This window comes from Humulus lupulus, chromosome 7, assembly GCF_963169125.1.
Source record: "Humulus lupulus chromosome 7, drHumLupu1.1, whole genome shotgun sequence".
In the NCBI taxonomy this organism is placed as follows: domain Eukaryota; kingdom Viridiplantae; phylum Streptophyta; class Magnoliopsida; order Rosales; family Cannabaceae; genus Humulus; species Humulus lupulus.
In genome coordinates this window covers 23,503,824-23,529,509 of record NC_084799.1, presented here as the reverse complement: position 1 = coordinate 23,529,509, position 25,686 = coordinate 23,503,824, and the positions used below count along the sequence as shown (strand labels likewise).

Below are 25,686 nucleotides of genomic sequence, written 5' to 3'. Positions count from 1 at the left end.
TATATATATATTTATATATTTACTAAGCCAGATAGATGTATATTAGTACCAAGAAAACAAAAATATAATAAAATGGCATAATCTCATCTAAAAATGATATTTTTTTATCAAGATGTCAGCATGAGCAAATAAATGGCCCAAGCGTGAGAAAAAAATGTTGTTTGTCATTTTTTGTTCAGATTTCATAAGAAAAGTTTCCTTATATATGTTTCTTAATATCCCAATTTTGATTTATATATATGTATGATTATCGTAATAATTATCTGAAATTCGGAAGATCAAAATCTTCTAATAAATATAATTTTGGCAACTTTCGATACATTTGTCATGTGATGCTATATTTATCATTTCCGATGGATGATCTTGAAACTTGCTGAGAGCATATATTCCTATTAATGAACATAAATGGTAATAATAATTGCATAAAATTTTGCGATGTGCAGAAAAAAAATATGATATTTGGATAGATTGCTGAACAAATGGCAAAGAAAAACATAACATATATTCCATAATGTAACAATGGACAAATTTACAAACTTTGAGATCTTATCTTTACTTGACTCAATATATATTCACTTCGAATACAAATTCAAATAATTTGGTGACTAAAAAAAACAGGGGAATTAAAATCATCTCACTAACAAATAAAACTAGGTATTTGAAAGTACAGACATGTATTCATGCAAAAATCCCAAAAGATTGCCGTCTCCACCAATAAGAATCTGATATCTTATTCTATCACAGAAAAAGAGAGCTTTGTTAAAGTAAAACAAAAAAATATTTGGGCAAAAAATGGATCAATAAGAATCACATCTAGCAACCCTATTCCCTTAGGCCTGGCCAATACAATCTGGCATCGATGGCTTACTGGGGAGGAGGGCTTCCGGCTAGCCAACCCCAAACACCGCCAGAACTCTGCTTCTGTTTGGCATTTGAAGCTGCTTCTTCAGATGCAGCCTTTTGTCGTTGGAGAAGTTCGAGTTCCTTTTGTAGAGCCTCCATTGTTTGGAGTTTCTGCCGTAGTTCAGCAAGCTCGACCTGTAGTAATTCAAAAGCAATTAGCAGAGCATCCATCTTCATTTTCTTTGTTCTTTCTTCTTTTGTCACATCAAAAAATGCTTAGAATAATCAGGCTTTCGTGGATTTAGATTAGCCTGCTGATTAAGCTTTCCCCTCTATTGTATAACGAATAACATTTTCACACAAATACTTATGTGATCAAATGGCCTGTTAGAAGCTCTTACTTGAGTCATTTAGTATATCAACCCATGGAAGTGACTAAGCTACGGCCAGAAATTATTGAATAAGATGCATCACCAGAAGGTCAAAATTTTGGGTGTAGTGTCATTGCAGTTGCCAGCAAGAGAATTCAAATGACAACAAGAAACGAATTGTTCACATAATTGATATAAAAGCAATCATGACCGTGTAAAATCAGTTAATTTATTAGATCAAACAATATCAGATCTTGCTGTGATCAGATAAAAAGGTCCAAACTCATGTGCATACCTCTAGTTTGAAACATCTTGACTGTTCTGCTGCTAGCTGACCACGAACAGATTGAAGCTCCTACAATGTAATAAAATAAACTTGAAAAAAAGGTGATCTCTCTAAGGGAATTACACTTCCATACACCCAGGAAAATTAAGCAAAATGACAAGTAACTTATCGATAAATTACCTTGTAAAGGTCAGTGTTACGAGTTTCCGCATCCGCCAAGTCCTGTTTTAATTGTAATGACTGCAGTTTTTCCTTGCTCAGTGAAGATTCTATTTCTTCTTTTTCAGCTCTGAGGGATGCTAAAACATGCTCACTGCTCTTCTCACCTTTAGATTTCTGCAAAACAATCCAAGTGTAAACTGCATAGTAAGACAAACGCAAAAGACAGCACCATGAGGATTTGAGTAGCACTAAAATTTATCTAGGAGGAAGGTGATGGGAAGAATGATAGAATAAAGAAAGGAAAAACTGATGACATATAATTTGAAATATGACCAGAGAAATGTAATTTCAGTCGCTAGCAAAAGTGGGATATGATCAAAGAAAACATATTTAAACGGCATTCTGAAAAGAAAACTTATCCAATGAAAATATGATATTCAAGGAGGTAGTTAGGAAAGTTTGTTAAGTGTGTATGCATTCATATATACATGAAACATACGTCTGCACACTGTACCAAATGTTGCAGATATCCTTTCAGGGTGCTTGGCGAAATAGCCAATTTATATATATATATATAAAAAAATCACTTTGCATAATAGTCCCTTTTTATAATTCTTGCAAAATAATCTTCCAGATACACTCACACCCTATCTCTGAAAGGTCATTTTACAAATAACTATCAAAATGATATTAAAGGTCATTTTGAATGTAATTTTGCAAATAATTAAAGGTCATTTTGCAAAATGATATTAAAAAAATGTTTATTTTAACCAATTACTCTATCTTTTAAGCACATTTCAACTGATCTACAATAATACAAACCATGGGAGAGTCCATAACAATTTCCCTAATCTTTCCATCTTGGCCAGCTTCAAATTCCGAATCCAAATCTCTAGTCGCATTCGTAGCATTTGGCACTGCTGAAACACTATCTGGAACAGGAGTTTCAATCATCTTTGATTGCAGGGTTGACTTGTGACTTGGTTTCAGAACGTTGATCTAACATGAGACAGGAAGGCATACAAATTTAGAGTCTAAAACAAAAGATGAAGCCACAAACATATATAAAAATAGTCCTAACCTCATTACTGTAACGTCCATTATAGCCCCCAAAAGATATAATAATGTCTTCCCCATTGTACGACCCAACGACCACACTCAAGCCCTACAAATAAAACAACTGCATGATTTCCATTGTTTCATCGGCTCACCTCTGGCAGTAACACAACTAAACAGTAGGAAAAACAGCTAGACTAATTGTAAGTTGCAAATAAACACAAGCTATAACAGGAACTCTAGACCATTGTGGTCAGCTTACAGAAGTTTTTCAAAGCAAAATACCTCACTTGCAACAGGAACCCGCCCTTCAACAGTAGTCACAACGGACCAAACAAGAGTAGACATGTTTAAGACAACAGTTTCAGAGACACCTGCAATACATCAACAGGAAGAGACATGCCTTGTTATGGGAAGTTGAATGCCAGAAGAACAGTTCCATGGAACCATCATAAATTTAATAGCAGAAAGATTGTCTACCTATTTTAGGGCAAGATTTTGATAAAAAATAAATATATTAATAAAAGAACTTGGAATGGTGCATTACGGTGTTTGATGTATCTATTTTAGTTATAAATATACATCAACCAAATTTCTATACAGATTACTGAGAACCATTGCTGAGACATATAGTATGCTTGCAATTTGCATCTGCAGTGAATTACTATGATCCAGAAGAAAAAAAAATGAAAGAAAAAAAGTAGACAAGTTCCAGAAAATTAGACATTTCCAGGTTAAAAAGTCATGATGATGGTTTTTCTGAAAATAACCAATTTAAGAGTTGAATAACTAGCCTCCAAAAATAGAAATAACAGAATATATGTTTGACTTCTTACAAAGCTAGGCTGCTTCATAAATCTAACAGAAGTTCATAGGCACTGACAAATCTTGTTCCCCAATATTGCAGTTCTAGCATAACTTATTTTATTCTAAAGTGAGCAGCCACAACATCTCTCATGCTGACTATTAGAAAAATGTAAGCTGTCCCCAAACACAGAGAAATCCTGACAAGTGTTAGCTTCTCTCCCAGAAGGTATTAACCAATAACTAGGAAGTCTAAATCAAATCCTCCACGTAGAAGAATAACTAGCTCATTATTAAGTCTAGAGCCAAAGTTTTTAATAACATACCACTTTTATTGTCACCACCTCCAACAATGAACCAGTTCTCCCCAACTGTTACACCTGCATGTCCAGCCCTTGGAGTTGGTATGTCACCTTGTTGTGTGGGTCTTGACCATTCCATCTGTACATTCCAAATGTATTAAAGATAAAATTAATAGTTTCACCTAGAGAAGAAAGTAACAAACAATATATATTTATGTAATTAAACATAAAACTGGATTAGAACAATCATCTTACTGATTGCAAATCAAGGACATGCAGATCATTGAAGCAAGTTGCATGGGAACCTCCACCAAAGATAAGCAGATAGCGTTCAGCATGGACTGCAGCAGCATGGTCAGACCTTGGAGAAGGAGGAACACCCCTGTAAAATAGTTGACAGATATTAACCCCAAAAACTGATTGAACTGTTGTCTTAGACACTTAGTTGCTATCAAACATGTGGAAGAAGGGAATAACTTGAAGTAATTGTATACAGTGTGCCATAAGGAAAAGGAGTGGCAGGCTTCATGTTTGATTGAATTTTTCTTTGGAGGGCTCACTGTTATCCTATGTCTTCTTTTTTTAAGCATATGTATATGGGCTGTGGATAGGGTGTTATTAATAAAAGTTTAGCTCGGCATCTCATCATAGAATAGGTCAACTAAAAAATATAACTACATTTACTAAAGTATGTCGGAGATACAATTCAATTACTAAATACTGTTGAAGGCATTAGCATGACTACTTTAATAAATTGTCCTGTTGTTATACACCAATTCACAAGGAAAGAACAAACACAACAGCGCAATAGCCACTCTATCCCAATCCCCCCCCCCCCCCCCCCTACCTACCGCGCACACAGCCACACAAAAAATATATCATCAAAAGTAAAAAATTATCTTACACAGCATCAATTTCATCCCAGGTCATTGATTCTAAGTCGAGAATATGCAGATCATTTAGTAGAGTTCTTTTTGCATCTTGTCCTCCAAAAATGACCAAGCTCGTTCCCACCATGGTGACTGACTGACCTCCCCGAGATACCTGCAAAGCATCAACAGGAGAAAAAAATGATTTAGTAAGTTCAAAACATACTTTTACATTTAAGTTATGCTTTCAAAAATATCATGACAGCTTACAGCCAGTAAAAGATCTCCACATTTAATTATAAACTAAATTTCAAAGGTAGTATTAGTGTCCAACTCAAGTTGACAGAAGAGTATACATGTCTTACATGCACTTGTCCACAAAGATAAAAGTTCTCAAGAAAACAAATTCATACCGGGGGTTTCCCATAAGTCTTTAAAGGCGACCAACTGCTTCTCTGTAGATCAAATGCCTTCACTGTCATATTAAAGCAGGAACAAAGAAATAATAATGCATTAGATAAAAGTAAATAGAAAAGGAAACAGAGGGAGGGAAGAACGGGTCACTACTATGAGAAGCAAAGAAATGTGAGAAACATTACATCAAAGTCGTTACTGAGAAGAGCAAAAGTTAGAATCTTAAGGAACATCCTTGGAAGATCTTTTTATATGCTTTCTTTGTTTATCAGAGAGGGGAGAGCATACAAAAGAAAAGATAGTAACAGGAAAATTGCATAAAAAGTATACAGACTAGAAGTTATATCATGATGTTAGAACTTCAATCTGTATACAAAGGTCTGACTACAATAATTCTTGTACAGTTTGCCTAAATGATTAGCACAGAGTGCTATGATTGACTAATTGATTCTAAAAACTAACGTACCATCCATCATACCCATAGGATTCTATGCAAAATGTACAAGCATAAGAACATGCAATCATACAAAATAGTCAAGGACAAGAAATCACCAAAGCACAGAGACTATTAAGTAATAACAAAGTACAAAAGAATGAAAATAGTTCCAACCCTGAATAGTTTCAGATGGATCCTTCGTATGTCCAGCAACTGACAGGAGCTTATTCTCCCATGGTATCTGAAAAAACCAAGAAACAATTCAAAAGTATTAATTAAAATATTCGGAATGGTGCAAAGCAAATAAAAGCAGAATTATAACGGAAAACGGATAGCTGATAGAAAATCATATCAGCTAGAAAATTACAGAGCCATGCTCAAAGAAGTGTTAAAAAAATGCTAATAAAATGTTTTATACTAACCAAGGAATGGCCAGCACATGGAGCTACTTTTGCCAGAGATGGTGAATCATTCCCAGCCTTGACCTCAATTCTTGACCAGCCCCAACTCCTAAAATCCAGAACCTGTCATGTTTTTCAAGTAAAACATATCAAAGATATCCATAGCAAAGTGGAAACAGAAGGAAAAGCAATGAATACCTAAATTGTCAGCCTTCATGAATTTAAAAAAAAAACAGGTTATAATCATAAGATACAAGACCCTCTCTCATATATGAAAAATAAAAATTACACAAGTAATTATATATCTAAAGACCCACTGAAGTAGCTTATTTTCTGTAAGGAAAATAAAAACAATTTATTTTAATTGGAAATGTCATCCTAGTACAAACCCCCAGCATCTAAGAACACCCCAAGATCCTAGTTTTCTACACTAGTTCAAGAAAAGGTGAGCAACAATTATAGAATAAGACGGAGAGTGTTTCAAAAGTTGCTATAGAAATAACCAGAAACAATGCCAGCTACATACTTAACCAACAATATTCACACCAATATTTAAGAGCATATAAATTAGAACATGTTTATGCATGCAAGAACTGTATATCTTACTTACATGTAGATCATTAAGATAACGACCATTGTGGTTTCCGCCATATATGTACATCTTGTCTTGTACAACTGCTGCTCCATGCTGAAAAATGAGAACCATTCATACAAAAAGTACACGTTGATTAAGATGGTAAAATATGAAAAGAGTAAATGCCAATACCTCATAACGAGCTTTTGGTTGTTGACCAGATATAGGAGGCGAAATCCACTGATCATAGACAGCAACTGAACCAAGACCTTCTGAAACAACATCTTTGTCCTGAGTTTCAGCTGAATTTCCATTTTCAGTGGCAATTGTCTTCGTCTCGGGATAAGAGGTCCCATTCTCAACCACTGGCTCAGCCTTTAAATTATGCTACAAACCACATCATACCAAAAAAAATTAAAAACAAGTATTTAAACAACAAACAAACCTCAAAACTAAATTGTAAGCGATGTCCAAAGGCATCTTATAGAAACAAAGGACAGTTAACAAAACATCAGTGAGTATCCTCTTAATTGCATAAATAAGCTAACCTCCAAAAGAATAACAACATAAAGAGAGCATGCATGAAACTAAAGAAAAATCATCCAATGTTAGAAAACTGACATCATTTTGTGAAACTCATATCAGATTTGTCACCTAAAAAAATGGTGAATTATTCAAACAACAATGTATGATGATAAAGTACTTACATTCATTTGTACATCAACTACAGGGTCTGCAACAAAATTTGATGCTCTTGAATACCAACTAGGATCTTCTTCCTACCAAAAAAATAGAAGTGAAACATGTTAGCAAAGATCTATATCAATCTCATGTAGCATAAAAGCATGAAGCTAAGAAATAAAATATTTGTATAAACCTCCAATAATTTCACAAAAAGACGCATGGCTTCAGCAGGTACCATATCTCCAAGCTGTTTCCAGCTGCACAATGCATATAAAGCTGGCTTTACCAAAGAACTCAATAAAGTAGCACCTAATGTAATGCATAATGATCACTGCTTGATTACGTGTAAGATATAAAATATCGCTTACTGTTCTACCTGAATCAGCAATGCAACATTAATCCACATCCAAGTTCTAGAAAACCATATCCATATCCCCATATATCTATTTTTAATCAATGTTAGTCAACAACCTAAGCAACCAAGTAAAGACCATATATGGCTTTTCCTTTCTTCCAAGTATAATACATAAATTCTCCAAATTTCAAGAAACCCCAAACCAATTATGGGCACAAACTGCCGTTACAAATTAATTCCCAATAAAAACATTTAATACATTATTCTTATATATCAATTCAAGCTCCCTTGCTTAATTTCTACCTAGTAAATTAAATGTTTCCTCACATAATCTTAACTTTCCTACACGCCCCTCAAGCTTTCATACAATAATTTTAAATATCTAATTTGCAGGACCTTTTAAAAGTAAAACCCAATAGACTCGCCTATAAACTAGACAGAAAATGCGATTTTAAAGGATACATATCAAGATGTTAAGAGCAAAATATTCGCCTGTTTAATCCATTGGGTTTCAATAATGAGCGAGAGAAAGAAAATGGCAAAGAAAACGAACCTGCTCCATTTGCTTTTCTCAATAGCGTTCCAAGCACTAGGTTCTGGAACATTACAGGGTCCGACGGTGGCCTGCAATGGGAAATGTTAAAACCCGCTATCACCATTGCATTTGTACAGAACCTCTTGTATCAAACCAAAAACTCCCTTAATTCTTAAGATCGCCAACAAGCAAAATTGTGCACTTTCAAATACTCGGATATGAACGTCTTTAATAAAATATCACACACCCACGAAGATATATATATATATATTTATATGCACATACATACATCCTACTTATGCGCATTTGCATATAACACCACCCAAAACTATTCCTTTCTCCCACTAATTGCCTCATCGACCAAAAAGAATCACAGATCAACATCTAGAATATGCCAATCTGGTTTGCATGATCCCAGATCTAACTCAATTACACCTAAAGAAACCAAAATCACACACAGAAAGTCACCAAATCAATGCAAATCAAGCACTCAAAGCCTACCCAAACGAAAAATCCCATCACAAATGGAAACGCATAATTCGATCGCAACATTCCACAAAACAATGAAAGAAGTTAACGAAAGCTATCAAATCAACCGCGGCATTGACATTCCTGACGCAAAGGCATTGAGATTGAAGAGCCAAGAATTGGATTTTGGGATTGGAATTAAAAAAAACAAAATAGAGATAAGCATTAATGAATTTTTATATATGTATATATATAACCTGTTGATGCAGAGCGTAGAGAATAAGAGCTGTATCCGGCTTGAACTTGGAGCGGACAGCCTTGGCGGAAGAGCGAGGAGATCCGTCAAATCCAACGTAGGAGGCCGCCGCGTAGAAGCGCTCCGGGTATTGAAGGCCTGAGCTCACTCGAGCCATCGTCGTCTTCTTCTTCTCCCTCTCTTACTCACTCTCTCTAGATTACGTTACGAGCAGAGATCGAAAGAAACGAAGTTGTTTTTAGTGCCACGGACAGCCGTATTTCAGCGATTCTATTTGGGTTTTTTTTTTTTTTTTTTTTTAATAGTTTGGTGGTGTTGTTCATTGTTAACGCGCGCGGGCGTGGGAATAGCAAAATGTTTTTAGTTTTTTTTCATAATTATTTTTACAAATGATCTAAAATAATACTAACTCAAACCATCTTATTTTTTTTTATTCTTCGTTTTATAAAATCAATATGACACAACTAATTGCACTCATTACAAGCTCATACATAACAATATCATTAATAAATTGTTATAATTTAAAAATATATATATAAAAACTTCAATTAAGTCCAATAAGCTCATCCAACAATCGTGAAGTAAATAAATCTCTAAATGACAATATAATATATGATCCCTAATAATGAAATAACACCTAAAATCAATTATAAATTAAAAACTTTATTATTGAAAACTAAACAACCATTAACCAAGTCTGTGAAGATTGCCGAAGAATGATGACTCATCACAAAACAAGACATCAATAATTTATTCATCCAGATTCACATCCAAAAAATACAAAACGATGACTCATCACAAAATAAGACATCAATAATCTATTCATCCAGATCCAGAAAATACAAAACCCCGAACAAAAAATAACAATCACTAAAGCCACAAAAATATTGACGCTAGAAATACACAAAGCAAATAATAACAAAAGGCAAAAATTATAAAATAAATTTGAAAACTCTCTCTGATATATAATTTATTTCTTAACTAATTAATATTATAACAAATATTATTAGATTGTTGTGTTGATCTAAAAAAAATTATGTTAGCTTAATTAGTTAGACAAATATACTCCTTAGATAGTGCATTTACATTTTTTTGTATTATCAAATTTTTTGTTATATTTTTGTCTTAATGATGTAATGAGTGTTATTTTATCATGAATCATATTTATTTTGTTAGAACACTCTTAATGATGCTCTAATCTATTTTTTCAAATACATCACTAAATCTCTATTTTTTTCTATTTTACATCAAACATTTACCATCATACATCAATTTTTTTATTTTTTTCTCTATATTTTTTCTACATCATTTAAATGTTATTTTTTTATTCATTAAAATACTAAAAAAAGAGAAAGAAAAAAAATAAAATATAATTAATATAGAAAAATAAAGAAAGAAAAAATAATAAAATATTTTAAACTCAATGAATAATTATCTCTATATGTGAATGTTAGATAATATATCTTAATACTCAATGAAAATATGGAAAAATCAAATACAACTCTTTGCAAAAATACAATGGACAAGATAATATTGATTAAATAAACATTACAACTCAATTGCTCAAAATACAAGTAAATAGAAATAAGATGTAGAGGAAGAAGATTACAAGCTCAATACTATAATAATACAAATAAATAAGAAGAACAAGAGGAACAAAAGAATGAAAACACAAACAAATTCTCACACAACCAAAGTGTAGAGTAGTAGGGATCACCAACTTGAACAAGGTTCAAGGCCTTTGTCCAAAAGCTTATTTCCCCCTATTCTCTAAGCATTATGGGATCTCTCTAAGAAATAACTCTTTGGAATTATCAAGTCTTTTGGTGTATTTTTCAGCCAAGTGCTTTGAGGATGGAAAAATGGTGTGTCATACAAGTGAGCATTAGGCTCCTATTTATAGAATTTGAGATACCCCTTTGAATTTCAAATTCCACCAACCCCCATGGATGTTACCAATGTTTAATTGGATGTTTATGGAATTAAAATGGAGATTTTGGAGTTATTTGGGATGTTAGAACCGTTCAATTTGGAAAAAACTAAAAATTTACATTAGCTGTCAGCCTCACTGGCCGCGGCCAGGACTTTTCAGTGGTCGCAGCCACTGGCTTCTGTCCCCCAGGTCGCGGCCACAAGCCATTTTCAGCACAAAAAATTCATTTTTCCAAAACGTCCCAAATTATTTCTCACATGATTTTGTAACCTCTAAACACCTATTGGGAGTTAAAAACATGTCTCCAACAGTCATATATCATCATGACTTTATGAAATCCAATCTCAAATGTATAACATATAATATACACATTATTGGGTAATATTTGGGAGTTACAAATTTGTAACTGATTTTGTAACTCCAAAATATGTCACATTTGGGCACACACATGTGTCCAATTTTGTGACTCTCAATAATATGTTATAGGTGTGACAAATCACATTTTTGCCACATTATTTAATCTAATATTATATTATATGAAATAATATAATAGTGAAGTCAGCGGCGGAGATAGAACTTCAATTCACAGGGGCACATTTGCTGGAGCTGGAGAAGGTGGAGGAGTAGAGAAGACAGTGAAAAAACTGCAAGAAGGAGAGAGGAATGACAGAATAAGCAGCTTGAAAAGAAGAAGATGTTGCAGCGCTGAATGATAGAGAAAAAGTAAGAAATGATAAACTATGATTATAACTTATATAGCAGAAAAAAAAATGATAATTATTGGTTATATAGCAAAAAAAAAAAACTATTAGTTTTTATTTTATTTACATAGATAACTAATGATATATAAATATATATATATATATATAATATGGCCTTTCTTCAAGTAAACGACAAAAAAACAAAAGAAATTAAGAAATAATTTGATTGGAAGGCACGAGCCACCTATTATATTATATGGTTACTACTTATGGATAGTTACTATAATGTTATCGATTGGATTAAGATCAATGGTTCATATTTATAGTTGTTAATTAATATTTCTAAAAATAAATTTTGATTTTTTCAAACTTTTTGAAGGATTACCTGATGAAAAATGTGTGTTTTATTATGAAAATATAATATTGTAAAATTTTCATTTTTCAAATGCATATAAATTTCTAAATATAGTTAGTGTTTCTTATTGGTTGGAAACACCATTAATTATGGCAAAAAAATAATTAAATTCGAAATTAATGTAGAAAAACAAATATTTACCTGTTAGTGACTTGCTATACCAAGTCACTATATTGTCACATCATCATAATTGTTAGTACTCGTCTATGGATAATAACCATTAAGAAGTCTTCCACATATATATATGTATTTATATATAAATATGGTAAAGAGGCACAATGAAGAGGGGCACCTGAGAGCCACCTTAACTGCCTCTGCTATTGTGTGGAGTAATATTATTCATTAATGTAAAAAAAAAATTTTAAATAGCTCAAATTTAGCTCATTCATTGGAAGCTCATTTTTACCATTATTCTCTATATTTTATCAAATTAGCTAGTTTACATCATCCATGGTGAGTGTTTAGTTTATTTATCTTGATTTTTTTTTTGAAAAAAAAAAAAGAAAACCATTTTAAAAGTTATACCCATGTAAATTTAAATTTCCACGACTAAAATAACACTACTACTAATAGGTTAAAAAAAGATGATAAAAGGGTTTACTTCAACGAGTAATTGGTGGCAAAAATACATAAGCTTTTTAAAACATACAATTTAATACCTATATCATTTTTTTACGGCATAAATACATTCCGTCAACAATTTCTAGACAATCGTTGGTACATGGTGAACGACCCGACTAATTAAAAGACATCGGACATTTAAAACTACTAAGACATGCTACTATCTTTTGGATACATACATAAAATAATAAAGACTTTATTATTAAGAAAATCCAAAAGTACGGGATCTTATTGCTTATACACAAAAAAAAACATAAAGAAAACAAAATCTTTATTTAAATATTCAAGTACTAAATACATAAATCATAAATACATAATTAAAAAACTCAAATGTCAATGCATCATCGATCGATCCCATCGGTTCAGTCCTTTAGTTCATCGCCCAATACACATGCCAAAACCACATTGGATCCGTCTCGCCTTCCATGCTCATTTACCTGCACAATCTAAATAAAAATGAATGAGTCTAATGCTTAGTAAGGAAAAACTACTAAAACATAAAAACATAAAAGAGACTACAATATTAATGATCATTAACTCATTGCCGCAGTATGTGATAGAAACCGCTATAGTCCTCTTAACTACTATTTTAGAAGTAGGTTTAAACACAACTATAGTCTACGATAATGATAAAAATATCGGGATTTGCTGTCTAAGCAACCATATTTCCCAAGCGACTAAAAGACATAAGAAGAACATACATACAAACACATAGCACATAAAATCTAACTTATTTTCCTTATCAAAATTGGGGTATTGGAGACAAGTGCGGGATTGGAAACTCCTAAAAAAATAGTAAAATCATAAGTTTTCTAAAGAGATTAAGATGAAAATAAGATCTAAACCATCGAAATAAGGACTTTCCGAAAACCTTAAGTTTCAAAGAAATCAAATTCCTAATCAAAACCCATTATAAAGGGAAAGAATAAGAAGAATAGAAATAGATTAGACCTGAGGATTAAGAGTACCATAGACAGCTTAGAGCTTTGATCTATACCTCAAACACCGAAATCACACTATAGCTTACCTCCCAGGTGTTTAGAAAAGCCTAGATTTGAAAGCTTTAACCCCAAAACCCTAGTGTTTCTCTCTAGAACGAAAATAACAGCTTGGAGGCTCTGAAAAGTGTTTGAAAGATGATGAAAATGGCTGGGTGAAGGGTCTTATTTATAGAGTTCAAGGAGTAAAAACTAATTCGCATTAAAATGAATAAATTATTTAATAAAAATGGGATTTTTCGCTCAACAAATGCCCAGAACTCGGTCAAAATCGTTCAAGAGCAAGTACAAGTTGTTGAGGGCTGTTTCTAGCTTCGTATTCCACGAAGTTTCAAACTAAGCCACTGGAGCTGATATATCGCCTCCCTTGTTTTCTCGAGGCTCCGTGGTTTCGTTAATGCAAAGTCAACGTGTTTCCCGTATTAGCATAGGCGATATATTGCCCTCTACAGCTACGATATATCGGCTTACGCTTAAATACTAAAGTACATTTCGACACGTTTTAAGCACACTTAAAGTTGTTTAAACTACTTTGACTAAGTAATACGAGATCCTAGCATCTGAGAGAAGGTTCTAGACTTCCTAAGCTTATCCTTTATTATTTTATTCATCTAAAATACTTAATAAACATACATGTGACAAATGTCACATTCTTAATTATTCTATCTAAACCTTAGGTTATAATAAATAATACTTCTAGGACCAACTTCAATAATTAAACCTTATGATAAAATTAATATTTCTAAACTATAGGCTAAACTTACAAAATCCATAACTATCTCTATGAGTTTCCAAATAATTCCTGGCTTGAACCAATATCCACGAAAACTAAAATATTACAGCATAAGATACTACTATCTAACTAAGTAAAATTATGAGGTGCTACAATTCTCCCCTACTTAAAAGAATTTCTTCCTCGAAATTTACTTACAACACAATTCCGGATACCGTGTTAGGATGTCTTCCTCCAATTCCCACGCTGCCTCCCGTTCTATGCTATTACTTCATAAGACTTTGGCTATTGGAATACTTTTCGACCGTAATTCCTTCACCCCTTCTCCAAGATGTGAACTAGTCGTTCCTCATAACTTAGATCTTTCTGGAGTGCTAACGTATCGTACTTGAGAACGTGGGGTGAGTCTGACACATATCTACGCAGCATCGAGATTTGAAACACATTATGGTTGTCTGCTAGAGCTGGCGTTCGGGCTAATCTATATGTTGCTGGTCACAATTTGTCCAATATCTCAAAAGGACCTATGTACGGGGGACTAAGTTTGCATTTCTTCCCGAACCGCTTCACTACTTTCATTGGAGATATTCTTAAGAAGACTTGATCTCCAACCTTGAATTCCACATCTCGTCGCTTGGCATCCTCATAACTCTTTTATCGACTCTAATTAGGGAGCATATGTTTTTTAATTAGCTCAACTACGCCTTGAGCCTCTCTAACAACCTCGGGTCCAAGAAGTTGTCTTTCTCTTACCTCATCCCAATGTAACGGTGACCGGAATTTCCTTCCATAAAGTAGCTCATAGGGCACCATACCGATCATTTCCTGGTAGCTATCATTGTAGGAGAACTCTATAAGTGGCAAATACTTACTCCATGATCCTCTGAAGTCTAGTACACAAGCGCGCAACATATCTTCTAAAATTTGTATGGTACGCTCGGCATGTCCGTCGGTATGAGGATGAAATGTCGTACTGAGACTTATCTTGGTACCCGTGGCTTGTTGGAAGCTTCCCCAAAATCTTGAGGTGAACATCGAACCTCTATCGGATACTATGGTCTTAGGGATTCCATGCAATCGTACTATTTCTTGAACATAGATGTTTGCGTACTCGTCCGCAGTGTACGTAGTTTTGACAGGCAAGAAGTGAGTTGACTTTGTGAGTCTATCCACCACGACCCAGCCCAAGTCATGTTGCCTGCTTGTTCATGGTATTCTTGTCACGATGTCCATGGCTATGTCTTCCCACTTCCATTCAGAATACTAAGCGGTTGTAATAAGCTTGCGGGTCGCTGATGTTCTGCCTTTACTTGCTGGCATGTTAGGCATTTGGATACATACTTTGCTATGTCTCTCTTCATTCCCGACCACCAATATAGTGCCTTAAGGTCGTGTGATATCTTTGTAGACCCCAGGTGAACTGAGTAGGGGGGTAGTGTGTGCCTTTTCTAATATCTTCATCTTAATCCCATTGGTCATTCGACACGCATACCCAGCCTTTATATTTCAAGAACCCCTGTCCTGATCTAGAAATATGCAGTCTTGCCTTATTTGACTGCAATCATATGTGGTAATAGCGTGTCACCATGCCCTTGCTCGATCCGTATATCCTCTAATAAACTTAAATGGATGGACAAGTTAGCCAGTTGACCTATGACTATTTCTATCCCAACATTAATTAGCTCTTGTTGTAGCGGCTTCTTAATTCTGGATAATGCTATCAGACTTCCATAATTCTTCCAGCTTAATGCGTTTGCAACGACATTTGCCTTTCCTGGGTGGTATAGGATTCCACAATCATAGTCCTTTACTAGTTCCAACCACCTGCGCTGCCTCATGTTGAACTCCTTGGGTGTCGGTACGCAAAGTACTGGTGCTGAGCACAATTTGTCTTTGAGAAACTGGAAGTTTTCTTGACATTTATCTGTCCAGTTGAACTTCCGCTATTTCCGGTCAGGTTGGTAAGCGGAGTGGCTATCTTAGAAAAGCCTTCTACAAATCTCCGGCAATAGCCTACTAGCCGGAGAAAACTTTTAACCTCTGACGCATTCTTAGGTATTGGCCAATTCTTCACAGCCTCTACTTTAGTTGGGTCTACTGTGACTCCATCCTTGGATACTATGTGCCCGAGGAACACTACTTGTGATAGCTGAAAATTGCACTTCTTGAACTTGGCGTAAAGTTGGTGCTCCTTTAGTCACAGTATGGTTAGTCTTAAGTGTTCCTCGTGCTCGACTTCATCCTTGGAGTACACCAATATATCGTCAATGAATACCACGATGAATTTGTCTAGGTAATCCTTGAAGGCCCGGTTCATTAATTCCATAAATGCAGCTGGAGCGTTGGTAAGACCAAAAGACATTACTAGGAACTCGTAATGTCTGTATCAAGTCATAAAAGTCATCTTTGGTATGTCTTCTTCCCTTACCTTGAGCTGGTGATAACTGAACTGTAGATCAATCTTTGAAAATACAGTCGCTCCTCGGAGTTGATCAAATAATTTGTCGATCTAGGGTAGCGGGTACTTATTCTTAATTGTCACATTGTTCAACTCATGGTATCGATACACATCTGCATGCTTCCATCCTTCTTCTTCACAAATAAAACGGGTGCCCCCCACGGCGAATGGCTTGGTCTGATGAATCCCAAGTCTAAAAGCTCTTGTAACTGCGCTTTCAACTCCTTGAGTTCAGTTGGTGCCATTCGGTATGGTGCCTTTGAGACAGACTCGGTTCCAGGTACTAGTGGGTAACCCTGGTAAGTCATTAGGAAATACGTCTTGAAATTCCTTTATAATGCAAACGTCTCCAACCTTTAATGGTGTTTCCTGTGCCACATCCGTGACGCTTGCTAAGAATGCATGACATCATTTTTCTATCATCCTTTGAGCCTTGAGAGATGAGATAAGCAGTGTTCGTAGTCCTGAAACTTTTCCCATAAAACAGAGTTTCTAACCCTCAGGGGTTTCGAACGTCACTTGCTTGCGTCAACAGTCGATGATTGTGACATGTCTTGCTAGCCAGTCCATGCCTAGTATTACGTAAAAATTCTTGATCTCTAGCTCTATCAGGTCTCCTTCTAGCTCCGTGCCCTCGACTTTGATCGGTACTCCTCGTACTATCCGTGATGATAGAACAATTTCGCCCGAAGGCAGTTTCGTAACAAACCTATTTCTAAATCTTTCATAAGGTTTGTCTAATTTCTCTATCATTCCTAACGAGATATACGAGTGTGTTGCTCCCGAATCAAACAATAGTGAATATATATTATCGAAGATAGGAAGCTGACATGTGACCACCTTGTTACTAGTTTCGGCTTCTCACTGGGTCAAAGCAAAGACTCTGGCTGGAACTATCTTGTTATATTTCTTCTCTTCTGCTTTGAGCTGCGGACTTTCCCTTTTCTAATGACCTTCCTGGCCACACTTGTAGCAACCCTTGGTGTTTGCACGACACTCCCCAATATGTCTTTTCTGACACTTGGAGCACTGAGGAGATTCCACATAACCCCGCTTATTATTACCATTGTTGGTACGTGCTCTTTTTTCAGCATCGGTCTGCTTATTATCGGGATGCTTTCTTTTCTTTTTCGACCATTCTGAGTCTGATTTTTCTGCTTGGGTTCTGACTTGCTCGTGTAACGCCCTGGTTACTCCAAGACCGAACTGTGAGCTTTGAACTGTGCTTAACTCGCTAATCGAGCCATTTGGTTATAAACGTGCATCTAGGTGTTATTAATAGGCTAAGGTGAAAAACCGATCAAAAAGGAAAGGATATATTTTATTTAAAACATAAAAATTTTCATGGGCCCATAAAAGCATTTACAGGTTATTTACAATCCAAAACGGTCATTACAATGTAAAATTACAACCCGCCGACCTAAGCGACAAAAATAGGGTTAACCCCTAGTTCCTCCGAGAAACTCATTGGCCGTGGTGGTCAAACGGTCGCATATATACACATCGCCACCTAAGCTCTCCACTCAAGGCTAGGTGAGCTTTTCTTTCCCTTTACTTGCACCACATAGCACCCATGAGTCAAGGCTCAGCAAGAAAACTTATTACTGCATGTATATAATATCAAATGATAATCATATAGACCTTATAACCTTGAACAAATGAGTGAATAACACTTTGTGGTTATGTTAACCATGATGGGGCTTATAGCCCTAATCAGATGAGTGATTTAATGTAATGCCCCAAATTTCCTAATGAGGTTTAGGACCTTGATTAGGAGGCTGGGTGTAATGCCCCAAATTTCCTAATAAGGTTTAGGACCTTGATTAGGAGGCCGGGAGGGCCATAATTGATTTAATATGTTATAAAATGAATATATGCATGTTAATGTGAACTATATTATTATATGATGATAAATGCATGCGTATGGGAGTATTTAAAATGATAAGGGCATTTTGGTAATTTGGCCTATTGGGTGCGTATTGTAATATGTGAATGAGATTTCATTATTTTGGAGATATATTCGAGCTATGTGGCATGAGACGATCTTAGATTATGAGTTAGCGGTTTTGTCATAACGGGGTCAATTTTGGGGTAATAGAAATGTTATTTGGTGATAGATTGGGAATATTTGAGATCAGGGTGAAATTCTGGAAGTTTTGACTGTAGTGTCCCCGGGGGTGTTTTCGGGACCCCGAGCACTAGGTTTTATTTAAGGTTACTTAAGCTTGAAGTAGCTTGACAAATAAGAACATACGTTAGAAACTTCTCGTTCTCTCTCAAAATAGTCCGTTTTACCGTTTGAGCCTTTTTGAGGAAATCTTGAGTTCTAGGAGTCGGAATCAAGCGAGGGTCGAGGCATAGCGATCCTAGGAAAGATTAAAAGCTTCTTAACCGAAGGATTTGACGAGAAACAACCCAATCGAAGGTAATCTAAGTTTGAAGTTTTAAGTTTTTAAAGTTTTGAAGCTTAGAATTGGACTTTGTTAATTGTTGAGATTTTGGTCGGTTTGAGCTTTGGGTTTTGAAGGTTTTGGAGTATTGGGAAGCTTGGGAACTTTGATTTGATGATTGGGGAATGTTTGGGTATGTTTTTGGAGGATTTGGAGTGCTTGAAACACGTTTGGGAATGGCCCAAGGTTGGGGGCCGCGGCCCTGTTCTTGTGCGCCGCGGCCCTAGTTCGAAGAAGCAGGTGTTAGGAATTTGTCTTCGCTGGGCGCCGTGGCCCTTGATGGAGGGCGCCGCGGCCCTTGCCTCAGAGAACCCTGGGGGCCGCGGCCCAAGGTGCTAGGGCCGCAGCCCTTGCCCTGTTTTCGCCCCGTTTGCTCGTTTTGACCCCGGGAACTTAGTTATGGGCCTCGGGAGTGTCCCTACTACTTGGATTAGTTTGGATTGATCTCCTGGGGGCTAGATATTGGTGTGGAACCTTTGATTATCATGTTATTAATGGTGTTCCATATATGGTTATGATTAGGTGACCGCTAAGGACTTAAAGGTTGATCGTTCTCAAGGATCGTTCTTATATTGGTACTAGCTCGAATCTGAGGTAAGAAAACTACACCCTGTGTATATGTGACATGCATGGCTATTATGGATGCATGTTGGTTGATTATTGAGCATGACATGCATGGCTATTATGATGCATGTTGATTGGCTATTGAGTATGACATGCATGGCTATGATTGATGCATGTTGGACGTTTAAATGTAAACATAGTTAGCATAATGAATGCTTGGAAAATCTTGTCCATTTGCATATGATTATTATTGAGGCGTGCTGGATGATTAAGTGTGATGCATGTAATGCACGAGAACACATGTGATAGGGCATGCCATGAACGATGAATATGAGATTGGTCAGAGCTTGAGTCTCTGAGTTTGTGCATGATCATGACTGTGCTAGAAACTGTTTAGTAAGCATGCTGAATGCCCTATTCTTGGATAACTGGCATATGATACATATTGATAGCATTTCTTACTTGTGTATGGCCGAATACATAATCGACAAAAGTGTTAGTATCAACTGTGAGGCTGTGACTTATTTGTCAGGCTCGGCAGTGTTACTGGACACAGGTCAGGAAGCGCTGACTTACTTGTCAGAACGGCCTTAGCGTGAATCACGCAAGCCAACAGAGATTAGATCTAATCGATTACTAGCATTGAATGACTCAAGGAGCATTAATGCCTGACCGACCCTGAGGGTCGATGAATAAACAGAGCTTGAAGGCCAGTGGCTTACCTATCAGCCACTCTCTTGCTAGAAAACAGAGCTTGAAGGCCAGTGGCTTACCTATCAGCCACTCTCTTGCTAGAAAATAGAGCTTGGAGGCTAGTGGCTTACTTAACAGCCACTCTCCCGCTAAAAGACAGAGCTTGGAGGCTGGTGGCTTACTTAACAGCCACTCTCCCGCTACAAAACAGAGCTTGGAGGCTGGTGGCTTACTTAACAGCCACTCTCCCGCTAGAATCATGTGATGTGCACCCATTGGTTTGAAAGCTTTATATTCAGTGTGATTATAATGATAATCATTTGATAATGTTTATGAAGAGTATTATGTTTTCTTGCTGGGCTTCGGCTCACGGGTGCTATGTGGTGCAGGTAAAGGCAAGAGGAAGCTGGACCACCCTTGAGTTGGAGAGCTTAGGTGATGACGTGTACATATGCGGCTGCTCGACCGCCACGGTCGAGGTTTAAAGTGGAACTAGGGTTGAACCCTGTTTTGCCGCTTAGAACGACCTGTTGTAAATATTTTCTGTATTAAACTCTGAATTGTATTTTCGGGATCCCAATGTATATGCTAAACGTTCTAGTGAAACGTTATATCTTAACCAAAATGTTTTATCCCTAACTCGCTAATCATACTTAGATCACGATTTTGGCCAAATGTCTCGATTAGCGAGTTTAGCACTATTTACAAGGCACACCGTAACGGTCCCAGGAGTTGGGGTGTTACACCGGGAGGGCCATAATTGATTTATTATGGTATTTAATGATTTTATGCATGTTTACGTGAATTATATTATTATATGATAGTGAATGCATGCATATGGGAGTATTTATTATTATAAGGGTATTTTGGTAATTTGGCCGTTGTGGGCGTAATTGTGTATTTTGGGTGTATGGTTGTGATTAATTAATATACCCACATTAAAAGGTGGATTGGTTCGAGCTATTCGACATGAGACGATCATGAGATGTAAGTGTTCGGTCTAGTCATAACGGGTTTAAGTTCGGGGCTCGGGGTGAGTCCCGGGGTGAATTTAATGATTAGAGCATTACCGGGAATTAGAGGGTAATGAGATATGATTTATTGGTATTTGGGAATATTGGGAATAGCAGGAATTGGAGAGCGTTAATTATAATTAACGAGATAGGAGGGAAATGACGGTTTTACCCTCGGAAGCCTTTAGAGGGATTTATTTGGCCTAGGGGCATTATGGTCTTTTGACCTTAAGGATTTATATCAGCCTTGGGAATTTTAGAAGGCTGTGGAATGATAATAAAACTGAGCCTATCCTCATCTCTCCCTTTCTCTCCCGTACAAGCTTCTTCCTTCATCCTTTCTTTGAATTTTGAGAGCCATTTTGAGGAGTTGAGCTAGGAGATCAAAGGTGGGAGTTAGGGAACTTGACTCAGACATTTAAGGGGACTCAAAATCGTTTTTAAGGTGAGTTCTAGCCATTGAATTCAGGTTATGCTCTGTTTTCCTTTTGGTTTTCAACTTAAGGTTTTTGATGTAGAAAGTGGGAATCAAGGGGAGTTTTTGTGTATGTTTGGTTGGGTTTTGATGAGGGGGAGTTATGGGTGATGTTTAGAGGTTTAATTGAGTGTTTGGAGAAGGTTTGGAACTAGTTTGAAGGCTTGGTTCTAAGGGAATATGCAGGGGAGGTCGAGCTGGTGCGTTGCTGATTTTTGGCTGATCTGGGTAATGAGCCGCGGCCTGGCTTTTGTGTGCCGCGGCCTAAGGTGACTTCTGAGGCAATTATGCCTCTGTCAGGGAGATGAGCCGCAGCCCATCAGGGCAGATTTGACCAAAATTGTGTTTTTAGCTTAGGGATGCTTACCATAGGCCTCGGGGTTGATCCTACTACTTGGTTAAGTGGGGATTGATGTACCGGAGGCTAGATATTGGTTTGGGAACTTGTGTTGATCATTTTTATTGATGGTATCCTATATTTGGTTATGACTAGGTGACCGTTAAAGGACTAAAAGTTGATCGTTCTCAAGGGTCGTTCTTTTAATCGTTCTAGCTCGACTTTGAGGTAAGAAAACTGCACCCTGTGTATATGTGACATACATGGCTATTATTTATGCATGTTGGTTGATTATTGAGTATGACATGCATGGCTATTATTGATGCATGTTGGTTGATTATTGAGTATGACATGCATGGCTATTCTTTATGCATGTTGGTTGGTTATTAAGCGTGACATGCATGGCTGTTATTAGTGCATGTTGGATTGCTGGATATATTGCATATGATGCATGAGAAACATGTGGTTAGGACACGATTGTATACTGAGTATGATATCGTTCAGAGCTTGAGCCTCTGTGTTTATGCATGGTCCTAATTGTACTAATACTTGTTTAGTAAGCATTCTGAATACCTTGTTTATGGATATGGAATATGTGATATATGATTGGTGGCATGACTTACTTGTGTATGACACTGACTAGTTAGGGACCGACCCTAAGGTCGATGATCATGCATTGAATGGCTCTATGGCATTAATGCTAGACCGACCCTAAGGTCGATGATCACGCATTGAATGGCTCCATGGCATTAATGCTGGACCGACTCTAAAGTCGAGAATCATGCATTGAGTGGCTCAATGGCACTAATGCTAGACCGACCCTAAAGTCGAAGAACTTAAAAGCGCTTGCCTGGTCTATGACCAGATTTTTATAGCCAAGGTATATGACCCCGGTGACTGTTTGTCACATGGCTAGGGGACGCTGTCCATAGCACGACTCTAGAGTCGGGAGGAAGGTTATGTTGGTGACCATTCACCATGCACCTGTCCTGATCAAACTTATGAACGAATCACTTATCAGTTAAGCCCTGGTGACCCTATCGTCACATGGCTAGAGGGAGCTATGCTCATTACTGTGACTTTTGGCTATTGTCACCTATTTGCTTGGACTGATAGTCCTGAACGGTTGTTGTGATCGTTGTTGATATTATATCATGCTTTATAGTGTTTTCTTGCTGGGCTTTGGCTCACGGGTGCTACGTGGTGCAGGTAAAGGCAAGAGGAAGCTAGACCATCCTTGAGTTGGAGAGCTTAGGTGATGACGTGTACATATGCAGCTGCTCGTCCACCACAGCCGAGGTTTAAAGTGGAACTAGGGTTGAACCCTGTTTTGCCGCTTAGAACGGCCTGTTGTAAATATTTTCTGTAATAGACTCTGAAATTATATTTTCGGGATCCCAATGTATATACTAAACGTTCTAGTGAAACGTTACATCTTAACCAAAGTTTTTAATCCCTAAACCGCTAATCATACTTAGTTCACGATTTTGGCCAAATAACTCGGTTAGCGAGTTTAGCACTGTTTACAAGGCACACCGTAATGGTCCCTGGAGTTTGGGGCGTTACATTTAACACTTGAGGTTATGTTAACCATGATGGGGCTTATAGCCCTAATCAGATGAGTGAATGATAAGCAAGTCACTAACGTAAAATAGATGAGTGACTGATGAGTAAGTCACTAGCTTAAACAAATGTGTGACGTCCCTAAGGTAGGGCACGTCTGCCACATACTTGTAATTCTAGGGTTTACGAGTATGTTAGGCACTTGACCAAATGAATTAAATAAAATGATACTAAGAAACACAGAAAAATTTAAAACTTTTATATAAACTTATTAATAGAAATTATTACACGTATGAATACTTTAAATTTGATGTAGCAATATGAAAAACTCTAAACCACTATTGTATTGCTACTGAGTCTGTGCTCTACAAGTTGCTCAACATCTAAAACCACACCTGGAAAAATGTTGGAGAATAACATAATGAGTTAACGCTCAGTAAGTAAATCTCATGCATACACGTACACATGAATGTCGTGAGTTTAAAATGCACATATACTAATATGCTGACTTATATACTTATGCATTTCATTTATTGCTCATACACTTTCAAACTTTACTTTCGTGCTTTTCTTTTTTCTCTTTTTACTTTCACATTATTATGGGCACGTTATCTTATGTGCACACTGTTCGATTTAGCCAATGCCTGCAAGGCTTGTTACACATATAATATAAAATCTCATGGGTTTTGTAGAGTCCAAGAACTTTACTTAGCTAGTTAGATAGTAGTATAATAGTAATAGTAGTATTATTGTTATGACTGTGGATTTATTGGTTCAAACCGGGATTTATTTGGACACTCATAGTAAAACTTGTAGATTTTCTAAGTTTAACCTATAGTCTAGGAATATTAATTTTAACCTAAGGTTTTATTAATATGAATGATATTGAGGGTAATATTTATTATATTATAAGGTTTAGATAAGACCCAATAAGATAATAGCACATGTCATGTGTATGTTTAATAATGATTAAGTATTTTGAGGATTAAATTTATTAAGGTTAAAATTTGAATATCCTAGGGTCAGTCAGCAGCTTTGAAAATGTTAGAGGGCTTAGTCAAGGCTGTTTACTCAATTCAAATTAAGCTAAAAATGTGTAATTTCGTGTTTAAATATTCAGCGTATGCCGATATATCGCAACTATAGGGGGCGATATATCGCAGCACGAAAAAAAAAAACGTCGCACGATTGCCTCGGGCATACTGGCCCAGGCGATATATCGCCTACAAGGGGTGATATATCGCCTCCTTCAGGGCATTTTGAAACTTTTTGAAAATGTTCTCCATTCAAATCTTCAACCTCTTGATAAGTCCAACATCTTTCTGAACGAGTCTTCAGCCTCTGCTGAACGATAATTCAAATATTTTTCACTTAAAAAGCCATTATTTTTATTCAAGTTAAATGAAGATCTTTTCATTCCTAAACTCTATAAATAGGACCTAGTACCCAGCCATTTATTCATCTATTAAGCTAAGTTCAGAGGCTGCAAGTTGTTAGGTTAGTGTGAGAGTGTAAACACTTGGGTTGGGAATTATAAGCTTACCAAACACTTGGGAAGTAAGGTTTTATAGCATTTCGGTTCAAGGTTTAGATTGGCTATAGAAGCATTCAAGGTATTCCACACTCTAGTTCATTTGGTATTATTTTCTTTATGTTCTTGTAGTCTTCTACTCAGTATTCTAACCTTATTCCTTATTCTTGGTTAGGAAATCTAAGAACTTGCACATAAGTTTTTGGTAAGTATATTCTTAATAGTATAAGTTCTTCCATTCTTTTCTTCTCATTCTCTTTAGTATACTCACTCTCCCATTTATGGTTTTTAGGAGTGTTCCAAAGTCCCAAAATCTGTTCTCATATCCCGGTAATTTGGTAAGGAAAATAGGATAGGATTTATGTATTATATGATTTTATATGTT

The 25,686-nt window shown here is 36.3% G+C and overlaps 1 protein-coding gene across 1 annotated transcript; it reads right to left on the bottom strand.

Moving 5' to 3' along the window:
* Nucleotides 1-480: 480 nt before the first annotated feature.
* On the bottom strand, nucleotides 481-9,103 carry LOC133790948 (acyl-CoA-binding domain-containing protein 4). Its single transcript, XM_062228805.1, has 18 exons — nucleotides 8,818-9,103; nucleotides 8,111-8,181; nucleotides 7,396-7,459; nucleotides 7,226-7,297; nucleotides 6,711-6,905; nucleotides 6,555-6,632; nucleotides 5,966-6,067; nucleotides 5,718-5,784; nucleotides 5,107-5,168; nucleotides 4,729-4,868; nucleotides 4,080-4,206; nucleotides 3,849-3,963; nucleotides 3,004-3,092; nucleotides 2,744-2,827; nucleotides 2,485-2,661; nucleotides 1,681-1,836; nucleotides 1,510-1,569; nucleotides 481-1,038 (listed from the first exon to the last, which is right to left on the bottom strand). Exons 1-18 carry the CDS (start codon nucleotides 8,971-8,973, stop codon nucleotides 865-867), a joined length of 1,989 nt encoding a protein of 662 aa, XP_062084789.1. The 5' UTR covers nucleotides 8,974-9,103; the 3' UTR covers nucleotides 481-864.
* Between the last annotated feature and the right edge of the window lie 16,583 nt (nucleotides 9,104-25,686).